The 20550-nt window shown below is 39.9% G+C and overlaps 2 protein-coding genes across 4 annotated transcripts in view; one reads left to right on the top strand and one right to left on the bottom strand.

The window, feature by feature from the left end:
* The window catches only part of CMSS1 (cms1 ribosomal small subunit homolog), a 359212-nt gene that overhangs the window by 105768 nt on the left and 232894 nt on the right, over positions 1 to 20550 (bottom strand). Inside the window, exon 2 of one of the 2 annotated variants that reach the window (XM_053564697.1) lies at positions 18099 to 18149. The exons of the other annotated variant lie outside the window; for it this stretch is intronic. Coding sequence (XP_053420672.1) covers positions 18099 to 18149 — 51 coding nt within the window. The remainder of the gene's footprint in view (positions 1 to 18098; positions 18150 to 20550) is intronic. 2 annotated transcript variants of the gene reach the window in all.
* The window catches only part of FILIP1L (filamin A interacting protein 1 like), a 286443-nt gene that overhangs the window by 39716 nt on the left and 226177 nt on the right, over positions 1 to 20550 (top strand). The window lies entirely within an intron of this gene.

Genomic DNA, 20550 nt, shown 5'->3' with positions numbered 1-20550 from the left:
CATAGAATTTGTAAAATGTCAGTAACCCCCCCAAATCTGAGATTTGCTATGAGATGAATTTTTGTTCTAAAGAGTGAAATAGGTATTTAATATTTTGGGAGTTCACTTAATCTCATGTAAAATAATGGAACTTCAGAATGAAGAGAAAAGCAGAAGAATTTGGGAGAGAGTTCTGATTTCATATCCCTACAAAAAACAACTTTTTTTTGAGACAGAGTTTTCCTTCAGTAGAGTGCTATGACATCATAGCTCACAGCAACCTCAAAGTCTTGGGCTCAAGTGATTCTCTTGCCTCAGCCTCCCAAGAAGCTGGGATTACAGGCATCCGCCACAACACCTGCCTATTTTCAGAGACAGAATCTTGCTCTTGCTCAGGCTGGCCTTACAAAGAATTTTAATAATAACCAAAAGTGATAATTGGTAAAAATCAAAAATATACTTTTTGTTGACCTGATAAAATTTTTTTTAGATTTTTTAAAGAACTACAAAGTAAATTCTTCTACAAAATGATAACATGAACATCATGTCAGTGTAACCATGGACATAAAGAACTTCAAATGCAATATTCATACAATCAAATCAACAAAAATTTACTAAGCAACTATATGATAAGTCAAAGATGGCCACAAATTCTTTGCCATTCATCCTGTCAAAAGGTGGTGACTATTTCCCCTAGCTTGAGTCCAGGCTGGGCTGTGACAACTTTGACAAATGGAAAACATCAAAAATAACCCTTCACCACTTCTAGGTATAAGTAAGCCTTAAAATAGCTTAGTTCTTTCACTTTTGCACTCTTGGGAGCTAGTCATCATGCTGCAAAGGAGTCTGCACTAGATTAGGAATGGTGAGAGGACTGGGGAGAGAGGACTCGGATGGTGAGGAGGCATTTTGTATGATTCAGCACAGCAGAGCTCTCAGCTAAATGCTATTGCAGAAAGATCCTGGCTACCCCATGTGGAGAAGAGCCACCCAGTTGAACTCAATCTAAAATAAACTGCTGTCAAAAATTGTATTTTGGAGTGGTTTGGTATGTTAGCAATAGAGAACTAAAACAACCATTATGTATTAGTTACTGTTCTAAGTCTTAGAACTAAAACAGAAAAATTTAGACCAAGTTTCTCTATTTGCTCTGGATTAATCAACTCTTAGTTAAAATACAAGTAGTCTGATAGTAAAGGTTGTATTTCTGGTGGGCATTTCATTTTAATTTCTCTCCACTACACTTGGATAATTTGAAGTTAATTATTTGCTCTTTCTTTAGTTGTTTCAAAGAGTAGAACTAAATTATCAGCAGCACAATGTTTGTATCCTAAAATGTTGAGATGAAATTTTTATCAAGCCAGCATGTATTATTTTTTTAAATCTAAAGCAAGCCAACTCTAAATTATTAGTAGAATAACTCATATTAGTATAGTTAATAATCTTTTATCTGGCCATTATACTAGAAACTGGGTGTCCACAGTTACTATTTAACAATTCTTTATTTTTACTCACTTTGTAAGTTAATTCCCTTGGAGATGAGATGAAGGGTACTTTTTAAGTCTTCTACCTAGAATTTTCCCTCTTCTTTTGCTTAAATCCTTCTTATGTTAAATACATACCTCTTTGCATTAGCTTTTTAAGCCGTAAATTCATTAAAGGCTGAATTCAGCCATGGAGCTTACTAGCTAAACACCTTCTCGTTTACTCTTATTTTTTAATATGGTTGCTGCCCTCAAACACTCTAAGTGCAAATGTTTCTGCTTCTCAGATGTAAGAGAGAGAAATGACTTCTTAAAAAAACTTCATGCATCAATTTCGGGAGCTCACAGGATAATGGTAGAGAGAAAATTTCTGTATGATGGTTTTGCCATTTGCTTAGAATCTATGAACAAAGTAGTGTGAACATCTGTTGTTCCTAAGGTCTTTGCATATAAAGTAAGATCTATCCAAGCATCCAGTCTTTTTTCAAAGGATGCTAAATGCAAAACACAGCTGTGTGTGACCTTGGGAGACCGAACTAGTATCTGCAAACAAGCTTATGTAAGTGTACCCTGGCCAGCCTTGTTCCAAAAGGCCTCTCTCACTAAATAAGAGTTTTGATTTCTCATGTGGAACAGTAAAGGGTCTTCTGGGAAGAGATGTCTCTTGTCCGAACCGTAATTTGAAAAGTAAACTTTCTCTGTATTGTATCCTTAACTACACAGGACACAATACTGGGCAAGAAATAATAGCAGAGCTGTAACACACTAAGTCTGGATAATTCCCAGTCTGCATAAAAGCTCTTGTTAAACAACTTTATTAGTGACTCAGAAATCTGAGTAGACATTACATTAATAAGTTCCTCAGATGGCACCAATGGTAGAGATGGTAGGAGAAACAGAGGTGGGGCCAAACAATATTAATGCATCCGTGGAGATCAGAGAAATGGACATTAAAGTACACCATGAGTTCAATCTGGCAAAATACAATGAAGTACAAGCATCCAGGAAAAAATAACTCAGAAGACTGACAGTCAGTTGGTGGATGAAACTTCGAAAGCATGTCAAATGCAACTGGATAGATACTGCGGCCCATGGAGTAGATAGGGTTTTGCATGCATAAAATGAATGTAAAGCTGCCCCTCAGAAGGCCTCAGCAAGTGCTGAAGATGTTTAAAAAAAAAAACACAACAAAATAGCTCAGTCCTTGGGTCCTAGAGTGTGAGCATCTGGATTTCTGCTTTGCCTTTAAATATCTTTTCAGAAAGATGAAAAATGCCTTGAGAGGTCTTTAGAGGGGGAATGTATTTACAGGGATAAGCATATGATGAGAGATTAAAGGAATGAAAGACAAACCTCTGCTGAGCAATGACAAAAAGAAGTATTTAACTCTGATCAAAATTGTTTATATTTTAAGGGTCCAGGCAAAATAATTAGCGAATATATTTCTTAGTTATACACATGGCAGATCAAACAGTGAATTTCCTGGGAACGTCAGTTTCATACAAATCTTAACAGTAGAAAGAAGACTTACGATCACAGAATTTTAGAGAGGGAAGGATCTTAGAGATGATTTATTTTGTGTCTTCAAAATAAAGGTCTGAGGGCTACCTAACTTGAAATTCCCTAGAGAGTTTATTAGAAATGAAGATTTCCAGGCTCCACTCAACTCTCCTGAACCCTAATACCCCAAAGGGATTAGCCTAAGAGGCATGCAGAGTTTAAGATTTACAGATATTGAAAGTCAGAGGCCCAGAGAGATAAATTACCCATGATCAGGCACCTAAACGTCCTGATTTCCGGTCCAAGGCTGTTGTTGGGATGGAATGCTCTCAAAATCTGTAAACTGTCTTTACTGATCAGTTACTACCACACTGTGCGATTTTTTTCTAAGAACTTAATTCATATGCTAGACGTTGCTTCATTTTAATTCTTAGGTAAAAGGAGGGAGGATGTGGGAAACAGAGCAAAGACTGGGGTAGGAAGTAGACAGCAAGGGCTCGAGCAGGGAGGAGAAGTAAGAAATGAGTAACTAGCCTCCGGTGAGGATGACAGAGCAACCATGTGCCTGAAGTTAATTCATAGTCTGAACAAAAGGCCCTTTCAGTCCACTTTGTTCCCCTATCAAAACATGCACTTCAGAAGAAAAGGTTTGAGAGAAATGGACCCTGACAGCAACCTGAGGTAAACAAACAGGCTTGGCTTACCTCGGGGCCCCGAACAAGTTCTTGAAAGAGGACCTGGGAGGTTTTAGGAAAGACTATGCCTCCTTTGGGACTAATTCTAAATCTGCTATCTTGGCAGAAGGGACGTGAGATGGGTAAATGGAAATGTCTTCTCCGGGATATCACACAAGGATGGCACTCTGAAGATACACTCCCAACTCCTAAAACGTTTCTAAATACGAGGTGCCAAGTGAAGTAGAGAAAGAACTACCTGATGTTCCCTATTCAAAGGCCTTTCTTACAGTTTCTTAATTCTCAGACTCTTTGTTTCCACCATCCAAGAATTGTTGGCTAGTATTAATGAAATTAAACTAAACCTCTCATCTTCCTATCCCCTTAATTGTGTGACGTTTAGAATCCCATCACCTTTTAGATTCCCTGAGTTATAATGGGTCCAAACTTCTGTTGTCTTAAACTTTTGGCTGTCAGGAAGAGAAACCATTTTTAAAAGCTTCCAAAGAAAGAGAACTTACAACAGTAACAGAATTTCAAAGGACAAATTATGGTCCTTTCTAACATACAGGTTTCCTAAAAAAAAAAAATGTGTAATCTTTGCCTCATCATCATAAACCTTTCTCTTCCGTAGGGTGAAGGGCATAGGGATGAGAACCAGATGTGGCTTGTCTCTGTAACCATTTCTGTGGCAGCAATCGGCATGTTCTGAGATTGTCTTTTGTCTCATTAGGAGTCTGTTATTTGAAAAGTAGCCATACTGCATCGATATGGCCTCTTTTTAGCTAAAACTGGCCAGATAGAGTTTCAGGTTGGCCATTTACAGCTTTGACAGTTTCTATTTAATTAAATCCCTGTACGGGGAATCTGGGTTCACTCCACCACAAACCAAAACAAAGAGAGCATGGACCAATAAAATAAATCATGAAAAATATGAGGTTAAATGGCTTTATATAAATACAACTTTATAAAAAAAATCATTATTGTAAAAGAAAATCAAACATTTGACACACAGAGAAAATGAAATTAAAAAGTAAAAGAAAAAACTGGGGACTGAATTTCAAAAGAAAGATGGATTCTCAAAGCATATTTTTTATGAGTTTCCAGAAAAGGAAAAAGGTCATCTATTATAATTTGTCAAACATATTGACTATAGAACAAATTTTCAAAAGGATTTCTGGAACATGAAGAGAGACCAGCAGTTAAGCAGTAGGACAATATGCGTTTAAGTTACATTTAGATTGGAAAAGGACTCTGGAAAACAGATTTCAAAGTATGAGTAAATACAAGGGAAGAAAGCCCCTAATTTTTTTATAAAGTCACAACACTGACATCTTGTCTGTTCCCAGAGTGCAGGGATTCAGTAGCAGAAACCTCTGCCTTGACTTTCAGAGCAGGCTTAGGAAAGCAGCAAAGAGCCCTCCACAGTCTGTGCCTCGAGGGGCCCAGAGGGCTTTCAGAGTCAATGCTCTGGTGCTCCTCTGCAGGATAAACAGCTCTGGATTCTTCTTTAATGACAACAGCGTATCAGCCCCCTCTGAGGTTACAGCATACCCAAACAGGATCTGCCTCATATTTTCCACTTGTGGAGGAGGAAAGGGGGGGAAAGAAAGTCTCCCACAAATCCTTCCCCGAAGTTAACTGAGGAAGACGACTTGCTTTTTTATTTGCATGCAAGATTGAAAAAAGGGAAGGAGAACTAGTACGCAGACTGTCCCCAGAAAGGAAACAGGAAAACCATGACTTCCTCTGTGAGAACACAAATGGGCAATCAAAGGGGAAGAGAGGTAATGAATGCAGACCTCTAGAGTTTTAAAAGGAAAGGGATACAAGCTTAAAAAGAGTAAGTTGAGTAGAAAGCGTTCTTAGTCAAGTCTTGCTGGTGCCAAGACCCTCAGACGTATCAAACAGGAGGTCCCTCCCAGCTTGCACCCTGCTCCCTACCTGAATATTGAAGTTAACACTGGCTATTTCCTAGGATCCCTTGAAGTTCAGTATTGGTACTGAAAACTTCCTGGCCTTCTTTTAAAAACTCTAACAAAATGTGTTAAATGAAGATATTCACTCTTAGAATCTGGTCTCTCCTATCTTGGGCCAAAATTCCTTAACTGGTTTTGGATCAAAGAGCTGAAGAGAAGACCTCAAGATCTCTGTTTTCTTGACCTAAGCCTACAAGTACTTCTTCCCTCCCCTCAGTCCTTCCACTCAATATTTTCCAGGAAGTACAGACAAAACTTATTTCATTTGAATTTAAATGTACACTTTACCAATGTGAAAACTTGCTTCATTTTGGTGTCAGAGGCCAGCAAACTTTTTTAAGGGCTTGAATTTAAAGATTTCATCCTCTGCAGGCTATACAGTCTTCAGCACAAGAACTCAGCTTTGTGGTTGCAGCATCAGAATCGTCACAGGCAATACATCAACAAATGATGTGTTAGAGTTCCAATAAAACTTTATTTATAAAAACAGGAGGCAGACTAGGTTATACTATGTAATTAGCCCACAGGCTATTATTTGTGACTTTTGGTATTAATTCTCCCCTATCAGATAACAAGGTTCTTAAAAGGTAGAAGGCAGACAGTTTGCATTTTTAAATGAACATACACATTATACTAATTACACTTTGCCTCTGATAAGAGTCAAGATATGTGTTAATTAAATGAATGTGCTTTAAAAGTGCTCTTCAAACATATGCTATCATCATTATTTTCCCTACCCTCAGACAAAAGCAGCCTCAATGTTCACTCAGTCTGGTGAGGTTTCCAGTGACAAGTTAGAGGAAGTGGGGTTGGTAGTTTATGGGAAACAAGAGGATTATATCTTGAACTAAAGTGGCTCATGGGACCCTAGAGTCTGAGAACCTTTATTCTTTGGCAAGCTGTACAATACAAATAACTACACATTATCAAATGCTCACCCTATCTGTCCAGTACCTATTCTATATTTCATCTGTGCTCATGAAATCCTATACTTCTGGAAGGAACAGATACTTCCTAATTGTTAGAAAGGAGACTGAACTAACCTAGGGCTGGAGTGGCAGTGGCGGTGGTGGTGGAATGGTGGGTTGGTCGACAGTTGGACTGCTGGATTGGATGCCAGAGGTGTCACAGCTTTACAAAGTCCTGCTAGAAATGTGTGCCATTTGTGAACACTGAGTTGATGCAATCCATCAGCAGAGAAAATCAGAACCCCCTTCATTAGGATCACAGGTAGAGGGGAAGACAGGACGTGAACCAGAGACAACTCTGTTACTTGAGTTCCAAGACTGAAATGAAAACTCTTAAAACCATGCTCAAGCTTGTCTGTATTTGGAAATGCGGGGAATCAACTGGGGCAGGTGGCTATTTAGAAAATGGCCTCCCATCAATTTAGGCACATTCTACTTCCAGCAGAATAACCCAGGGGCTTGGGGCAATAGAGATGAAAGATCTTGGCACGTGAGATGTGAGATTTGCAGTGGCCAACATCAGTGGACCTTTAGTTCAGAGTTTACTGCCTAGTACTTTGTCCTAAAATATGGTCCTCTCAACACTCAAGAGGGTTGATGAGTCCAACGTGTTCATAGGGAACAATGACACTGCTAAGGGCAGGACAGTTATCCTAATGTGCTGTAATTAGTTTGCCACAGGGAAGAACAGTCCTTTGAACCTCTGTAGGTTATAGTTCTCTGTAAGTCAGTTTAAGTCTATTGATTAAGACACCAAATTATAAAAATGAAATGTAGTTGATGGGTCACTGCTTTACCCTGAGGAAATAATGATGCTTGTTGGGTGTCCCGTTAAGTGTCAACCTTGAGAATTTTAGCTACCTCTTCAGATTGAAAGCTGTCACAGATTCCCTTCAGGAAGAAACCAAAAGCCAGTGGCAGCTGACAGGAAAAGATACCAGGTGCAGAAAGAAGAGAGAATGACAAGGGTTGAAGTTGAGAGGGAAAGCCAAACAAGGAATCCTTAGGGGAGGAATAGTCTTGGCTAAGAAAGGGCAATTTTGTGGCAGAGTAGGAGAAAGGCTTGAATACGGACCAAGAAAGATCTGCCAGAGCTTGGTTCCAGAGCTCCCAGATCTTGGGACATCAAAGATGGGGGTTGCTGTCATTGGAACCAGTAGTATGCAAGCCCCACAACCTTGGGCTTTTCTGAACTTCCTCTATCCCTTTTTCTATGTAAATTTCAGTGAATGTTTTGAAACAGAAGCAGGGGTGGGGAGAGGAAATAGTATCCACTCTGATAACCTTCCCCAGATGAAGGCCAGGCAAATGGGAGAGAAAGAGGCTGACAGTCTTAGCTGGGAAGTGAGTACTACTAAGGTGTTTCCTTTACTGTCTTCTAGACCTACAAGTTTCTCCATGATATGGAGTAGTTGTGCAGTAAACATAGGCTCTTAATATATGGAATGAATGAGAAAAAAAATCAGCATAAAATCTAATTCCTTTTCTCTACTTCCCTAGCATAAATTGATAGTGATAAGTTTGAAATAGATAATTGTAAGGACTTGACATAGAAAGCAAGTTTGCAAATGTCAGTTCATCCAATAAAAAGATTAGCTTCTCTTTAAAAATAAAACACCTTCTTTTGTAAAAAGAACTTGGCTTACTTGTTTCTGTGTAACTGAACAGTTTAAAAGCAAAACAGAAAAGGGCATTACATAGGAGAGAATTTAGTTAGGAAAATCATACACAGAGAAAACCACGATGTGGCTGGTAAGTAGTCTTTACTCGTAGGTGACTTTTGGTGGAGTTGGAGCAGCAACTTATTACAACCCCATTCTCTTAAACTGGCCCAAGGTTAAGCTGTTAAGTTTTATACTTTGCAATGTACTTAGGTTGAAAACTAACCTGAGAGTAAAGCAACATCATTCAAGAGTCCTAGGAAAAAGCAAGGTACTCAAAATTAGCACTATTTTGTAATTATATGGTTTGGAGAGAGCAAGCAATAATTTTAAACATCTCTATCATTTGAACAGTAATCATGCTCTTTTAGTGTTATAGAGATCAACTTTCCTCAAAAACTCACAAGGGAGAAACAATTGACAACCCCTCAAAATCTAATTTCAATTAACATTCTCAAGGCAACATTCACTGTTTCTCATAATAATGGGATTCAGAACCATGCTCTGGCCATGACAGGAGTGTGCAAAGAGCAGTTAGTTAGCCGCTTGCCAGTGATTGTCCAAATCCGTGGCACCTTTTTTGGCATACCATATGTCAGCAGTTCTCAACTTGTAGGTTGCGACCCACAGGAACTGAATTAAAGGGCCGTGGCATTAGGAAGGTTGAGAACCACTGCCTATGGTAATGCCATGTGTGGATCCATAATCAAAGGCTGTTCATTTTTAATGCATGAGTTTTCTATTTGAGGATCAGAAGTTAAGCATTATGCTTGAAATGAGAATGAAAAAGAGAATAATCCAGTGTACCACAGAATTTAATTGATCTATCAAACATGATTTTTTAAGTTTTTTTCAAAATGAGCAGGAAAATTTTAGAGTCCTCTGTATATTGTGTCCAGCACACATATCCGGTCCCTCTCTTATGGCAAATCCACTATTTCTGCTTATGCTCTCACAAATGGACTGGCTCTCTGCTCTGCCACCCCCACTCACCTTGAATTCTGAAATTGCTGGCAGAAAAGAGATCTGTCAAAACAGGTTACTTGTATTTTTATTGGTTCCTCCAGACCATGACGGCATTTCCTGATAGGCAGTGCCAGGAAACTATTAATGTCTGTGAAAAACCAGTGAAAAGTTCTTATGAGTATAAACTGTCTGGTGCCCCAGGAGACAAATCTGAAGGAACCACTGGTCTTTAGACTGTGACACTGATTCAACGGGCTGCTGTTATCAGAATACCAAAACATCACTATCACAGGAGAAAAGAAAAAGATCTTTCCAAAAGAAAGATCCGGAACACACAACTGGCTAGTTCATCCCTTTCTCTTAACCACTCGCCTCCCCAGAGCAGAGTAGCTGGGCATTACTTGGGTAGCTCATGGCTGGCTCAGTTAAGGCTGTTGCGCAAATTAGGTAATTTGTTCAAGAAGTTAATGGATTCCTTCTCACACAGGATGTGTAATAAGGCCCGCACCTGGGCAAGGAGAAAGTGGCCTTTTCCACAAAAGAAAGAATGCACTCTAAAGTCCAGGTGAAGAAACAGTGGTACCTTTTGAAGGGACCTCAGTGATTCTAATATTGGAAGAGCATTTTTTTTTTTTTTTTGTAGAGACAGAGTCTCACTGTACCTCCCTCACTGTGCATGCTTGACACCACTGACCTAAAGGACGCAGGGGCTTTACAGATGTGAAACTTAATTGAACAAAACTAGTCTGAGGCACTGGACTTGCAAGAGACCTTCAACTACGTCAAGTGATGTATAATTAAGTGCCCAAAGCACATTGGTACTGGCAGTGTTCTAACAGGGTTTGTGGAGCACAAGGGAACTCGTAGTATCCCTCTATTTCACAGTGCCACCTGCTGGGGGACTGTGAGAGTGAGCTGAACTTTCCTGGATTGATACCTGTGAAGTCACAAAACAAAATTCACAAAAAGAGGAAATGTCTTTACTTATTTCTATTGCATACAAAGAAGGGGACGGTCCTGTTCATCTTTGCTGCTGTCCTGGCCACCTGCAGTCCAGCGATGACTGTGTCCTTTGAAATGTCCAAACAGGAAATAGGAGCATTAAAACCAACAACATAATATATGTTCCTTCCATGCTAACTTGCAGAATGCCCTTCATCACGGCCTGGTCATCTGAATCATGACAAGAGCTGGATGCAGTCCTCATTATATTTAAGACAGCTTTAAATATCCTTTCTAGATGAAATTAATTCTGTTTCCATAATTAATGTCCTTCAGGAGATCATGCAATATTTAGCCACAACATAGTCAACACCCAAACCCTCGAGCAGTTAAGAAAAAATTGTGGTAAAGGAAAAACTCACTGTCGCATAAAGCACTAGTTTCGATCCTGGAATGTTAAAAATAAATTAATCCACATCCCAAGTACTATTGGTTTAACTTTTAACAGATATGCTGGTTCTTCTTGCTAGAGAGGAGGGTATAAGTTCAAAACGCCTTATCCAAAACTGTTTCGGGATTTTTCATCTTTTAGAAAGGCAAGCTAGCATGTATATTATGTATTATGTGACACTTCCAGAAGCTTCTGGGGCAGCATACACGAAACATTAATATTCCTGCAGGAAATGTAAGAATGTTCAGTCAATGATTAAAGACTGAACCTAAGTAGAATTAGGTCCTTTCAGATCAGGTTTTGTTGTTATTAGAGTTTGTATGACATTTCTTAACAAAGTTACGCTTTTGGGAGATTTTTTGACTTCAGGATCCAGGAAAAAGGATCATGGTCTGTACAAATTGGCCTTAATTTTAAAGAAAAAGGGCAACGCAGAAACTTACATAAAAGGATTTAACAGACTAAAACATTATGTTTATCTTGGTTGCTTGATTTTTGTGTAAGTTACTTAACATTTTTAGCCTCAGTTTTCTTAGGTACTCAGTTTTCACAGGGGTGGAGATGGTGAGAATGGTAGTGGATGGGGGAGTGGGAGGGAACCAGTATTCTTCCAGTGCCTACATAGCCGCTGTCATGTTCTTCTAGTTTTTTAACATTATAAACAACAGTGTGATAAACAGCCTAGCGGTGAAATCTCTGTACATGCCCCCTATGATTTCTTTGGGATAAATTGTTTAAAATGTAATTGCTGGGTCAAAAGAGACTGCATATGCTGTATATACAGTAAAAATTCTCCCTCTGTCTCACGCACATCTGCAATCTTTCTATTATCATCACTCTTTATCTTCTTTTTGTAAACTGAGACTCTGTCTCACTTTATCATCCTTGGTAGAGTGCCGTGGTGTCTCACACTGCTCACAGCAACCTCCAACTCCTGGGCCTAGGCAATTCTCTTGCCTCAGCCTCCCGAGTAGCTGAGACCACAGGCGTCCGCCACAAAGCCCGGCTATTTTTTTGTTGCACTTTGGCCGGGGCTGGGTTTGAACCCGCCACCCTCGGTATATGGGCCTGGCACCCTACCCGCTGAGCCACAGGTGCTGCCCTCACTCTTTATCTTTTTATCCATTCATAATTCATACTTATGATAACATCATAAAATTGCCTGAATGGTCATTCACACTCCCACCAGCAGTGTGCAGAACACCTATTTCCATGTACCTTTATTAACACCAGGCATGACCATTAAAATCTGACAATTTGATATGTACAAAAAGGTATTTCTTTGATTAAATTGTGCATTTCTGAGTGTCTTGGATTTTTATATATGCTTCATGTAATCTTTTACAATTTTATAAAGTATTCCTAAATTCCCACCATTAGTGGTAGATCCATGTCTGCTTGACTTCAGAGTTTTCTGTTGTAGAGTATCTTGAGAGTGTTATAGAGTAACACAAGGGCACAAATAACTTGGGTGGGGGACAGTGGGGACAGTTTTGCATCTGTTCACTACATTTTTTATGCTTTGCACCTGTTCACTACAGTTTTTAGACTTTGCTTCTCTACTACACCTCAAGTCCTAGGTGGTCACCATAGCCTCTTTGAAATGTCAGCCCACAGGGCTCAAGACTTGGATAGAAACCACAGCAACTATTTTTAAATTACTGCAGTATATATGTATCACCTACTCAGTGTGTAGTCACAATTTTTAAACTAGATAATAGTTTATTACCTAAACCAGTATACTACTGTAACTTGGGTAGTAATCTTGTGAATGCTAGTAAGGGCCTACATTGACATTAAATAAACCAGTATTCAAATATCAAGTCTGCAAAAAGTCAGATGATCTGACAGCATTTTAGATGACATGTCTTTAGGTTAGACTGCACCTAAAATTCACTCACTGTTCCCAATCACGTTATACTAATGGGGGAATGGGACCAATCAGACTCAGAATTCAACAGACATTCCAAAAGCCTTCACCTTTCTTACACATAAAACGCTCACCAGGGTGCTTAGTTACTTGCTTTCCAAGGTATGAGTTTCTAGACTCTTATCTACCCCAAAGGAAAGGCCACAATAGCTTGTGAAAATGCCAAGAAAAAGGGTAAGGAGAGAGAGAAAGGATCAGGATAATTTGGTCTAAATAGAGATACACTATTTTCAGTCAGCTGCAAGATTGGAAATTTCTGTTGACAAAAATGAGACTTAAAAATGTAAGCAAGGTGGTTATGGGGGGGAGGAAAATCAGAAAGAGGGATGGAGGGAGGGGGATGGGGCCTTGGTGTGTGTCACATTTTATGGGGGCAAGATATGATTGCAAGAGGGACTTTGCCTAACAATTGCAATCAGTGTAACCTGACTTACTGTACCCTCAATGAATCCCCAACAATAAAAAAAAAAAAGGTAAATTAAAAAAAAGAAAAAATGTAAGCAAGGTTTCAGAGATGCAAAGCTCCTGTATTCTATGTGACTGGTGCCTCAGGAGTATGCATCCCAGTGGCCCTGTGCCACAATTCCTCTTCCGTATGTGTGGTACTTTACAAAAGTTTTAAGATACACAAAAATCAAGAAATTTCTGCACAGATGGAAACAATGAAGCCCTCCCAGCAACACCGATAATCTGAGCAAGTTGAAACTTGCACAAGTGAATCAGAAAGGATGCTGTGAAGTGTGTTTCTTGGAAGTAGAATAATGGACCATAACACCGTCTCAACACTTTCATAGTGAAAGCATGTACAAAGCACACTTGAGTAAGAAATTTATATGAACACACATATAGATACAGATATAGAATATTTCTGGAGAAAACAGGAGATGTCTAGCTATAAATAAGGTATAAAAACCCTTAAACTGTGATGTAGGATTTCAGGAGTTGGTTTGGTTCCTGGGTGGTTTAAGAAGCATAGCCTGGGCGGCGCCTGTGGCTCAGTCGGTAGGGCGCCAGCCCCATATACCGAGGGTGGCGGGTTCAAGCCCGGCCCCGGCCAAACTGCAACCAAAAAATAGCCGGGCGTTGTGGCGGGTGCCTGTAGTCCCAGCTACTCGGGAGGCTGAGGCAAGAGAATCGCTTAAGCCCAGGAGTTGGAGGTTGCTGTGAGCTGTGTGAGGCCATGGCACTCTACCGAGGGCCATAAAGTGAGACTCTGTCTCTACAAACAAAAAAAAAAAAAGCATTAGCCTTGCTTTAATCATCATTATCCATGACATCACAATCCAAACCATTTATTTAGTCTGTTTTCAAGCTCACCACATGGCAAATGACTGCCTACATAAATAAAACAATTCAGTTCTGTAACAGTTCTTTGCAATTGAGATTCCTGGAGAGAGAAAAAAGTGTAATTGCCATCTGAAACATGCTATAATTTCTATAAGTGGTTTTATAAATGAATGACTGACTCTAATTAAAAGAGGAAGGAAAAAAAAACCCCACAAAGAGCTGTAGGAGGTTTTTATGAGTCTTGCAGACACAGTAAAGTGATACTCCAGTCAGCTTTTAGCTATCAGTAACTCCAGTTTGAATTTAGCCAAGTACACAGGTAAAAAAGATAAACTCTTTAAAGACCATGTCTCTAAATTCTCATATCCCTTATAGTAGAGGTTCTAAAACTTTACTGTGCATTAAAATCATCTGGAAGACTTTTTAAAACACTGATTTGTTGGGCCCTCACCCCCAGAGTTTCCGATTCAGAAGGCTCAGGGTAGGATGCAATAATTTACATATCCAATCAGTCTTAAAACAGCTGATCAGAAACCATGTTTTGAGCACCAGTGCCTTACAGCATATAACACAGAATTAGGCAAAATACATCTGGCCAATAAACATTCGTTGATTAAACTGAATTAATATTGAAATGTTTTCTTTCCTACTTTAAGTCTGAATATGATCTGACATGCTGGTAGACTGATTAGATATGAGATAGTTGGTAATATCAATTATTTGATGATGACATGGCAAGGAAAACAAAGTGTCATTTGCACATCAGTGTTATCATGGTGACAAGTTATGGGCCACTGATAGTGGTAAAAATGATTAAAGTGAGTATATTTTTTAAGTTCGGTAGAAAAAGAAAAATGAAAAGTGGAAAATCAAGGAAGAAATGTTGGCCTGACATGATGGCGAATGCTTGTAATCCTAGTACTCTAGGAGGAGGACTGTTTGAATTCAAAAGTTTGAGGCCAACCTGAGCAACAGTGAGACCCTGTATCTATCAAAAACAGAAAAATTGGCATCTTGGCCTGCATCTGTTAAGTCCCAGCTACTCTCAGGCTGAGGCAAGAGGATCGCTTGAGCCCAGGAGTTTGAGGCTGCAATGAGTTACCATGATACTACTATACTCTCGCTGGGGTGGGGCAACAGAGTGAGACTCTGTTTTAAAAAAAAAAAATCTTAAGAAGATGGGTTACGTGGTTGGCAATAATTTCTAGGATGAGACAGCAGAGGGTAGATGGAGGATATAGGTTATACATGCTTCAACAGAACTGCAACTGAATCTAGACAGCAATAATGTCAGCAGGATGACTTTTGGCAAAGTTACTCTGTCCTCACTTGTGACTTGGATAGAAATGCCTGTCATGAAGATCAGAGTGGCCTAGGACTATAGTTTAGGGCAATGGTTCTCAAACTGTTGTGGGCAGAAGAATCATCTGAATATTATTGTTAAAACATAGCAGCTTAGGCGTGGTGCCTATGGCTCAGTGGCTACCGTGCTAGCCACATACACTGGAGGTGGCGAGTTCGAATACAGGCTGGGCCTGCCAAACAACCATGACAACTACACCCAAAAAACAGACGGGCGTTGTGGTGGGTGTGTGTAGTCCCAGCTACTTGGGAGGCTGAGGCAAGAGAGTTGGAAGTTGCTGTGAGCTGTGACACCATGGCACTCTACCCAGGGTGACAGCTTGAGACTCTGTCTCGAAAAACAAAAACAAAACAAAACACAGGAGCTTATGAAAACACAGATTGTTAGACTGCGTACTGAGCGATTCATCAGAGTGCAGATTTGCATTTCTCAGACTACACTTTGTATAGCACCAGGCAGCAACACATACACAACTGCCACTAAAACCAAGAAGACCGATCGCTCGATGTACATGTCAATGGTTGAGATAATGGTTTTCAACCTTATCAACCAACCTTAAAGCAAAAATAGTGTTTTGTTTCTCCTCATATCACACATAATGCACAGGGCTCTGCTCTGCATGCGTGTGTGTAGATGTATAGCATATGTTGGTACATAAATACAAACTGCACAGGCAGCAACAGGAACACATGTTTATTTATCAGGTTTCTTTTTTTTTCACATGTCTCCCCTCTACTGATCTATTTAATGTGTGAAAATGCACCTGCTGAATTTCTTCAAAAATCAGCTATTTGTCAAAACGATATTATGTGATAAACAGCAAGATGGAATTTATTTATTTATTTTTTAGAGATAAGAGTTGCCCTCTATTTATTGCCCTCAGTAGAGTGCAATAAACTAATAAAAAAACTATGATTTGCCAAAATGCTCTCAATGAATCTGAGGCTAAAGAAAATCAGCAAGTGGAAATCACAAGTTCCATTAGGACTGTAAGCATTTTCCAAGCCTTTGCCAGGATCTCCCTTCCTTGACTCCAGGTAGGGCCTTCCATCTGCTGGACACCCTATGAGCTCTTTAAGTTCTCTGTATCTAATACTGGGCAGCATTTGTCAAAACATAAAGAATGAAACCGTAAATTAAACCAGTAAGTCCCAGCATGCTTAATCCTGCATGGTGCTGGCAAACACAAACATCATTCCACACCACTGAATGAGTGGCTTTAATGTTAAAAAAAAAAAGTTTGTCAGTTGGGGAGGAGACTGGGACTGAGTAACTGGTGACAAATTGGTCCTTTAGGATACACAGGAAATACTCACAGGATTTGTCTATTTAGTAAGTTAAACTGCAAAGCGGAAGCTCATGAAATGTTTACTTCGATACATCCTTCTGCTTCCCAGTCCACCACAGCCCCCAATATATTCCCAGAAGACAATCCAATAACCCTGGAAGGAAAGAGAGCCCTTGAAGATTTACATCAGACTTTAAATTCATTTTAAATAACTCCATTCTTGGGGTGGCGCCTGTGGCTCAAAGGAGTAGGGTGCTGGCCCCATATACCGAAGGTGGTAGGTTCAAACCTGGCCCCAACCAAAAACTGCAAAAAAAAACTTCATTCTTCTGGATTTCTGAAATCAGAACAAAAAAGGAGTTCTTCCACCTGCTTCTAGAGCAGCTGTTCTCAACCTGTGGGTCGCAACCCACAAGGGTCATGACATTAGGAAGGTTGAGAACCACTGTTCTAGAGGCTCCAGAAAGTTGAAGTTTGTGAGGAAGATCTGAAGCCAGTTTTCCAAAATTAGGTGTGAACACTCGGTACTGGCAGCAATGGTTTTGGCTGACAGTATTTATTAGTGATACTCTTGGGTGGTGGGGAGACATGAAGAGATTTAACATTTGATTAGGCTTTTCTCTATACTTCGAATAACAGAACAAATCAGTTTATTTGTTTGATAGAGACCTCTTTACAGAGAGAAAAAATGAGACGATTTTGAAAAATAATTTTCCTCTGTGCCCTGAAATTCAGAGTTTTAATGAAGTTCTCTGCAGGCAAATTTTTTTCTGTGACCTTGCAAATTTGGGGACGGAGGAGACATAAAAACTCAACTACCTTGGCAGGGGCGGTGGCTCACGTCTATAATCCTAGCACTCTGGGAGGCTGAGGCAGGTGGATTGCCTGAGTTCACGGGTTCAAGACCAGCCTGAGACAGAGCGAGTCCTTGACTCTAAAGTAGCTGGGTATTGTGGTGGACACCTGCTACTTGGGAGGCTGAGGCAAGAGAATCACTTGAGCCCAAGAGTTGGAGTTTGCTGTGAGCTATGATGCCATAGGACTCTACCGAGAGTCACAAGGTGAGATTCTGTCTCAAAAATAAAACAAAAAAACAAAAACCAACTATCTATTAAAAATTTTTTTTTGATGAAAAGTGAAGCTCCTAAATAATTATTAAAATAACTTCTAAAAGACTGTCAAACTCTGTTCTAGAAAGTATTCAGATATGCACATTAGTTGCTGCAACTTCAGGGTGGGACAGAAGCTTAGGAGTCTTTAAATTTGGTATATGAGGTTTCTTTATATTTTTTTTTTTAAGTAAATCCACTTAGAGAAAATTAATCCATCATTCTGTGTATTACAGTAAAAAGCTATTCAGATGAAGTAATAATGCTAACAAATTACTCTAATAATAATAATGATGATGATGATATAGCAAGTCAGTAAGAAGCCATTAAGATCTTTGATGGGTGGCTGAATACCATTATCATATTGAGGATGGAGCCAAGTTTTAAATTTTCTGTTACGACTATTTTGTTTTTTTTTTTTAAACTGGGAAGAAAGGGAAAATGAGAAGGAATATCAGGAGTTATTTGGGAACAAATGAGACAGAGGTGAAGTCTTAGTCTCCCCTCTGAGACTCACCTGGAAGACCTTGTGTGGCTACAGCTTCAAATGCCAGTGATTTGTAAAGCCCTTTAAGGAGAAAGATAAAATGAAAAGATTTCGCATTTTTTAATTTTTTTTTATTTTTATTAAACCATAGCTGTGTACATTAGTATGATCGTGGAGATTTCGCATTTTTAAAATGATAGCTTCCCAGAAGCCGGATAGCAGAAACAACTCTTCAACTGCAAGCATACTTTACTGTGTCAACAATGAAGTGAGTCAGTCTACCCTTTCTGTTAACAAAAAAACCCATGAAGCTTTAAGTTTTACTTTGTAGCACTGACTAGATAAAAAAGGAATTACCCTAAAGGCAGAAGCCTTTATTTCATGTCTATCTACAAAACCTCAAAATAAAAACACTGGGAGAAACACATGTTACTGAGGATCTTTTCCTGAACTTGCCTTCTCCATGCTATCCAAGCCACCCCTTTGCACTAACATGTGAGTAAAGTTAGAAGGTAAGGAAAGGCTGGGCACAGTGGCTAATCCTAGCCCTCTGGGAGGCTGGGGAGTTTGAGACAAGCCTGAGCAAGAGTGAGATCCCATCTACTAAAAATAGAAAAATTAGCTGGGTGTTGTGGCGAGTGCCTGTAGTCCCAGCTACTTAGGAGGCTCAGGTAGAGGCAGAAGGATTGTTTGAGCCCAGGAGTTTAAGGTTGCTATGAGCTGAGCTGATATGATGGCACGTAGTCTGCAGCAACAGAGTGAGACTGTCTCTGAAAAAAAAAAAAAAGTCAGGAAAAACAGGGGTCCAGAATACTAAACATGTTGCTCAATGACTAATCCTTAAATTAAAGTTAAACATCACAGATGACCCTGTGGCACCAGAGGAGAAGTCAGGGCTGAACTCAATGTTCTAACAAAGGAGGTTACACAGCTTCCTCCTGCTACTGAAAAGGCTGAGCAATTTTACTGCTGAGCATAACAGAAATATGGGCCTCACGGATCCATCACTGCCATCTCTGTTTAAGAGTGTCAAGAGAGCTGGTGGTGAAGCCCTTGGGAACAGAGGAGAAAAGTGAGGGAACTTTTTAACTTGTCCAGTATGAGAATCTGTGTTTGAACTGCAAGTTTGAGGAACCGAAGCTGAGCAGAGCTTTAAATTTGGGATGTGAGTACCTTCAGCTGAGAGGACAGAGCAGAGGTCACTCATGGGAAACTTGTAGAAGCATGCAAGAATAGACTCACTTGACTATTTGTCAAGTTTTCTCTGTCTGCCTGCAAAAGTGACCTCATTTTTCAGTTCAAAGAACTACAACTTAAAATCACACACACTTCTAAGTGTCTGTGCAAAGTTTCATCCCCTGAGTAGAAGGTCATCACAGTTTCAAAGGTCCCCAACTCTCTTTAGTGTCCTGTGCGGCACCCTGAGAGGCAATGGGTACAGTGGGTAATAGCAGAGGCTCTAGGGTCAGACAGACCAGACTGCAGTCCTGGTTCTGCCAGTCAGTGGATGTGGGACCCCCGGAAAGTCAGGTAACTTCCCTAGTAAGCTTCCTCACCTGCAAAAAGAGAATATAAATTGTACATATGGTGTGGGATTACTATGAGGCAGAATGCTTAGCAGAGAGTCAGCTTTCAATAACTATTTACATCATAACCTTTTACAATGCAGAAACATTTAGATGGTCAGTTGATTGAAAGGTCATCAGAATCGGCCTGGTACTGTGCTTACAGTTTATAATTCTAAACAAGGATGAGGTCAGTAACCCTGTCAAAAGTACGTGGGGTTTGAATGATTTTTGCAGTAGCAGGGATAGGTTACTCCAAGCCAGCTGTGCCCTCTGTGATCAAATGCATGCATTTATCAAATAGCTGGGCAAGCGGGGGCAGGTCTGCACAAAGCCAAGTGTCCCACATGGGGCTTGATTCCACAACCCTGGATTTCAACCAACTGAACTAACTCATAACAGATAACCAAAGGCGTGTTCCCTGCTCACAGGAGGCCCACAGACTTTTACAGGGTCGTATCATGAGAACTTAACAAGATGCAGAATACAAAATGCATTTTAATATTAACCAAGAACATGTAATGTTTCAGAATTCGGGGAAATTGCAACCACTCTGTCCACTCCAATTTATAAGCAGATTCTACAGCCTGAGAGGTCTGGGCTTTTACTGGGTTTTTTCCTTGATGAAGTGATGAATGGCTGGAACTGACATGCCTAAGGCTGGGTGAGAAGCTCAGAACTAGAGAGCACATCATCTTTCCTTAAAGAAATATCTCACTGCATTTTGGTTCTCTGTAGCAAGATTAGACACTTGGAGAACATAGAGTTACAGAATATTACAAATGGAAGGTCTTTAGGGTGATGTACTCCACTGTACTCTCTGCAGGGGCAGAGAACCCCTGTGATAGGCAAAGACTGCACAGCGAATGTCTGCCAGCTCCAGAGCTTCTCTCACTCTAGGTGGAGAGTTTTCCATA

The sequence above is a fragment of the Nycticebus coucang genome, chromosome 16, assembly GCF_027406575.1.
Source record: "Nycticebus coucang isolate mNycCou1 chromosome 16, mNycCou1.pri, whole genome shotgun sequence".
Classification (NCBI taxonomy): Eukaryota; Metazoa; Chordata; class Mammalia; order Primates; family Lorisidae; genus Nycticebus; species Nycticebus coucang.
Note: the sequence above shows the minus strand (reverse complement) of the source record. Positions and strands in the feature narration are given on the sequence as shown.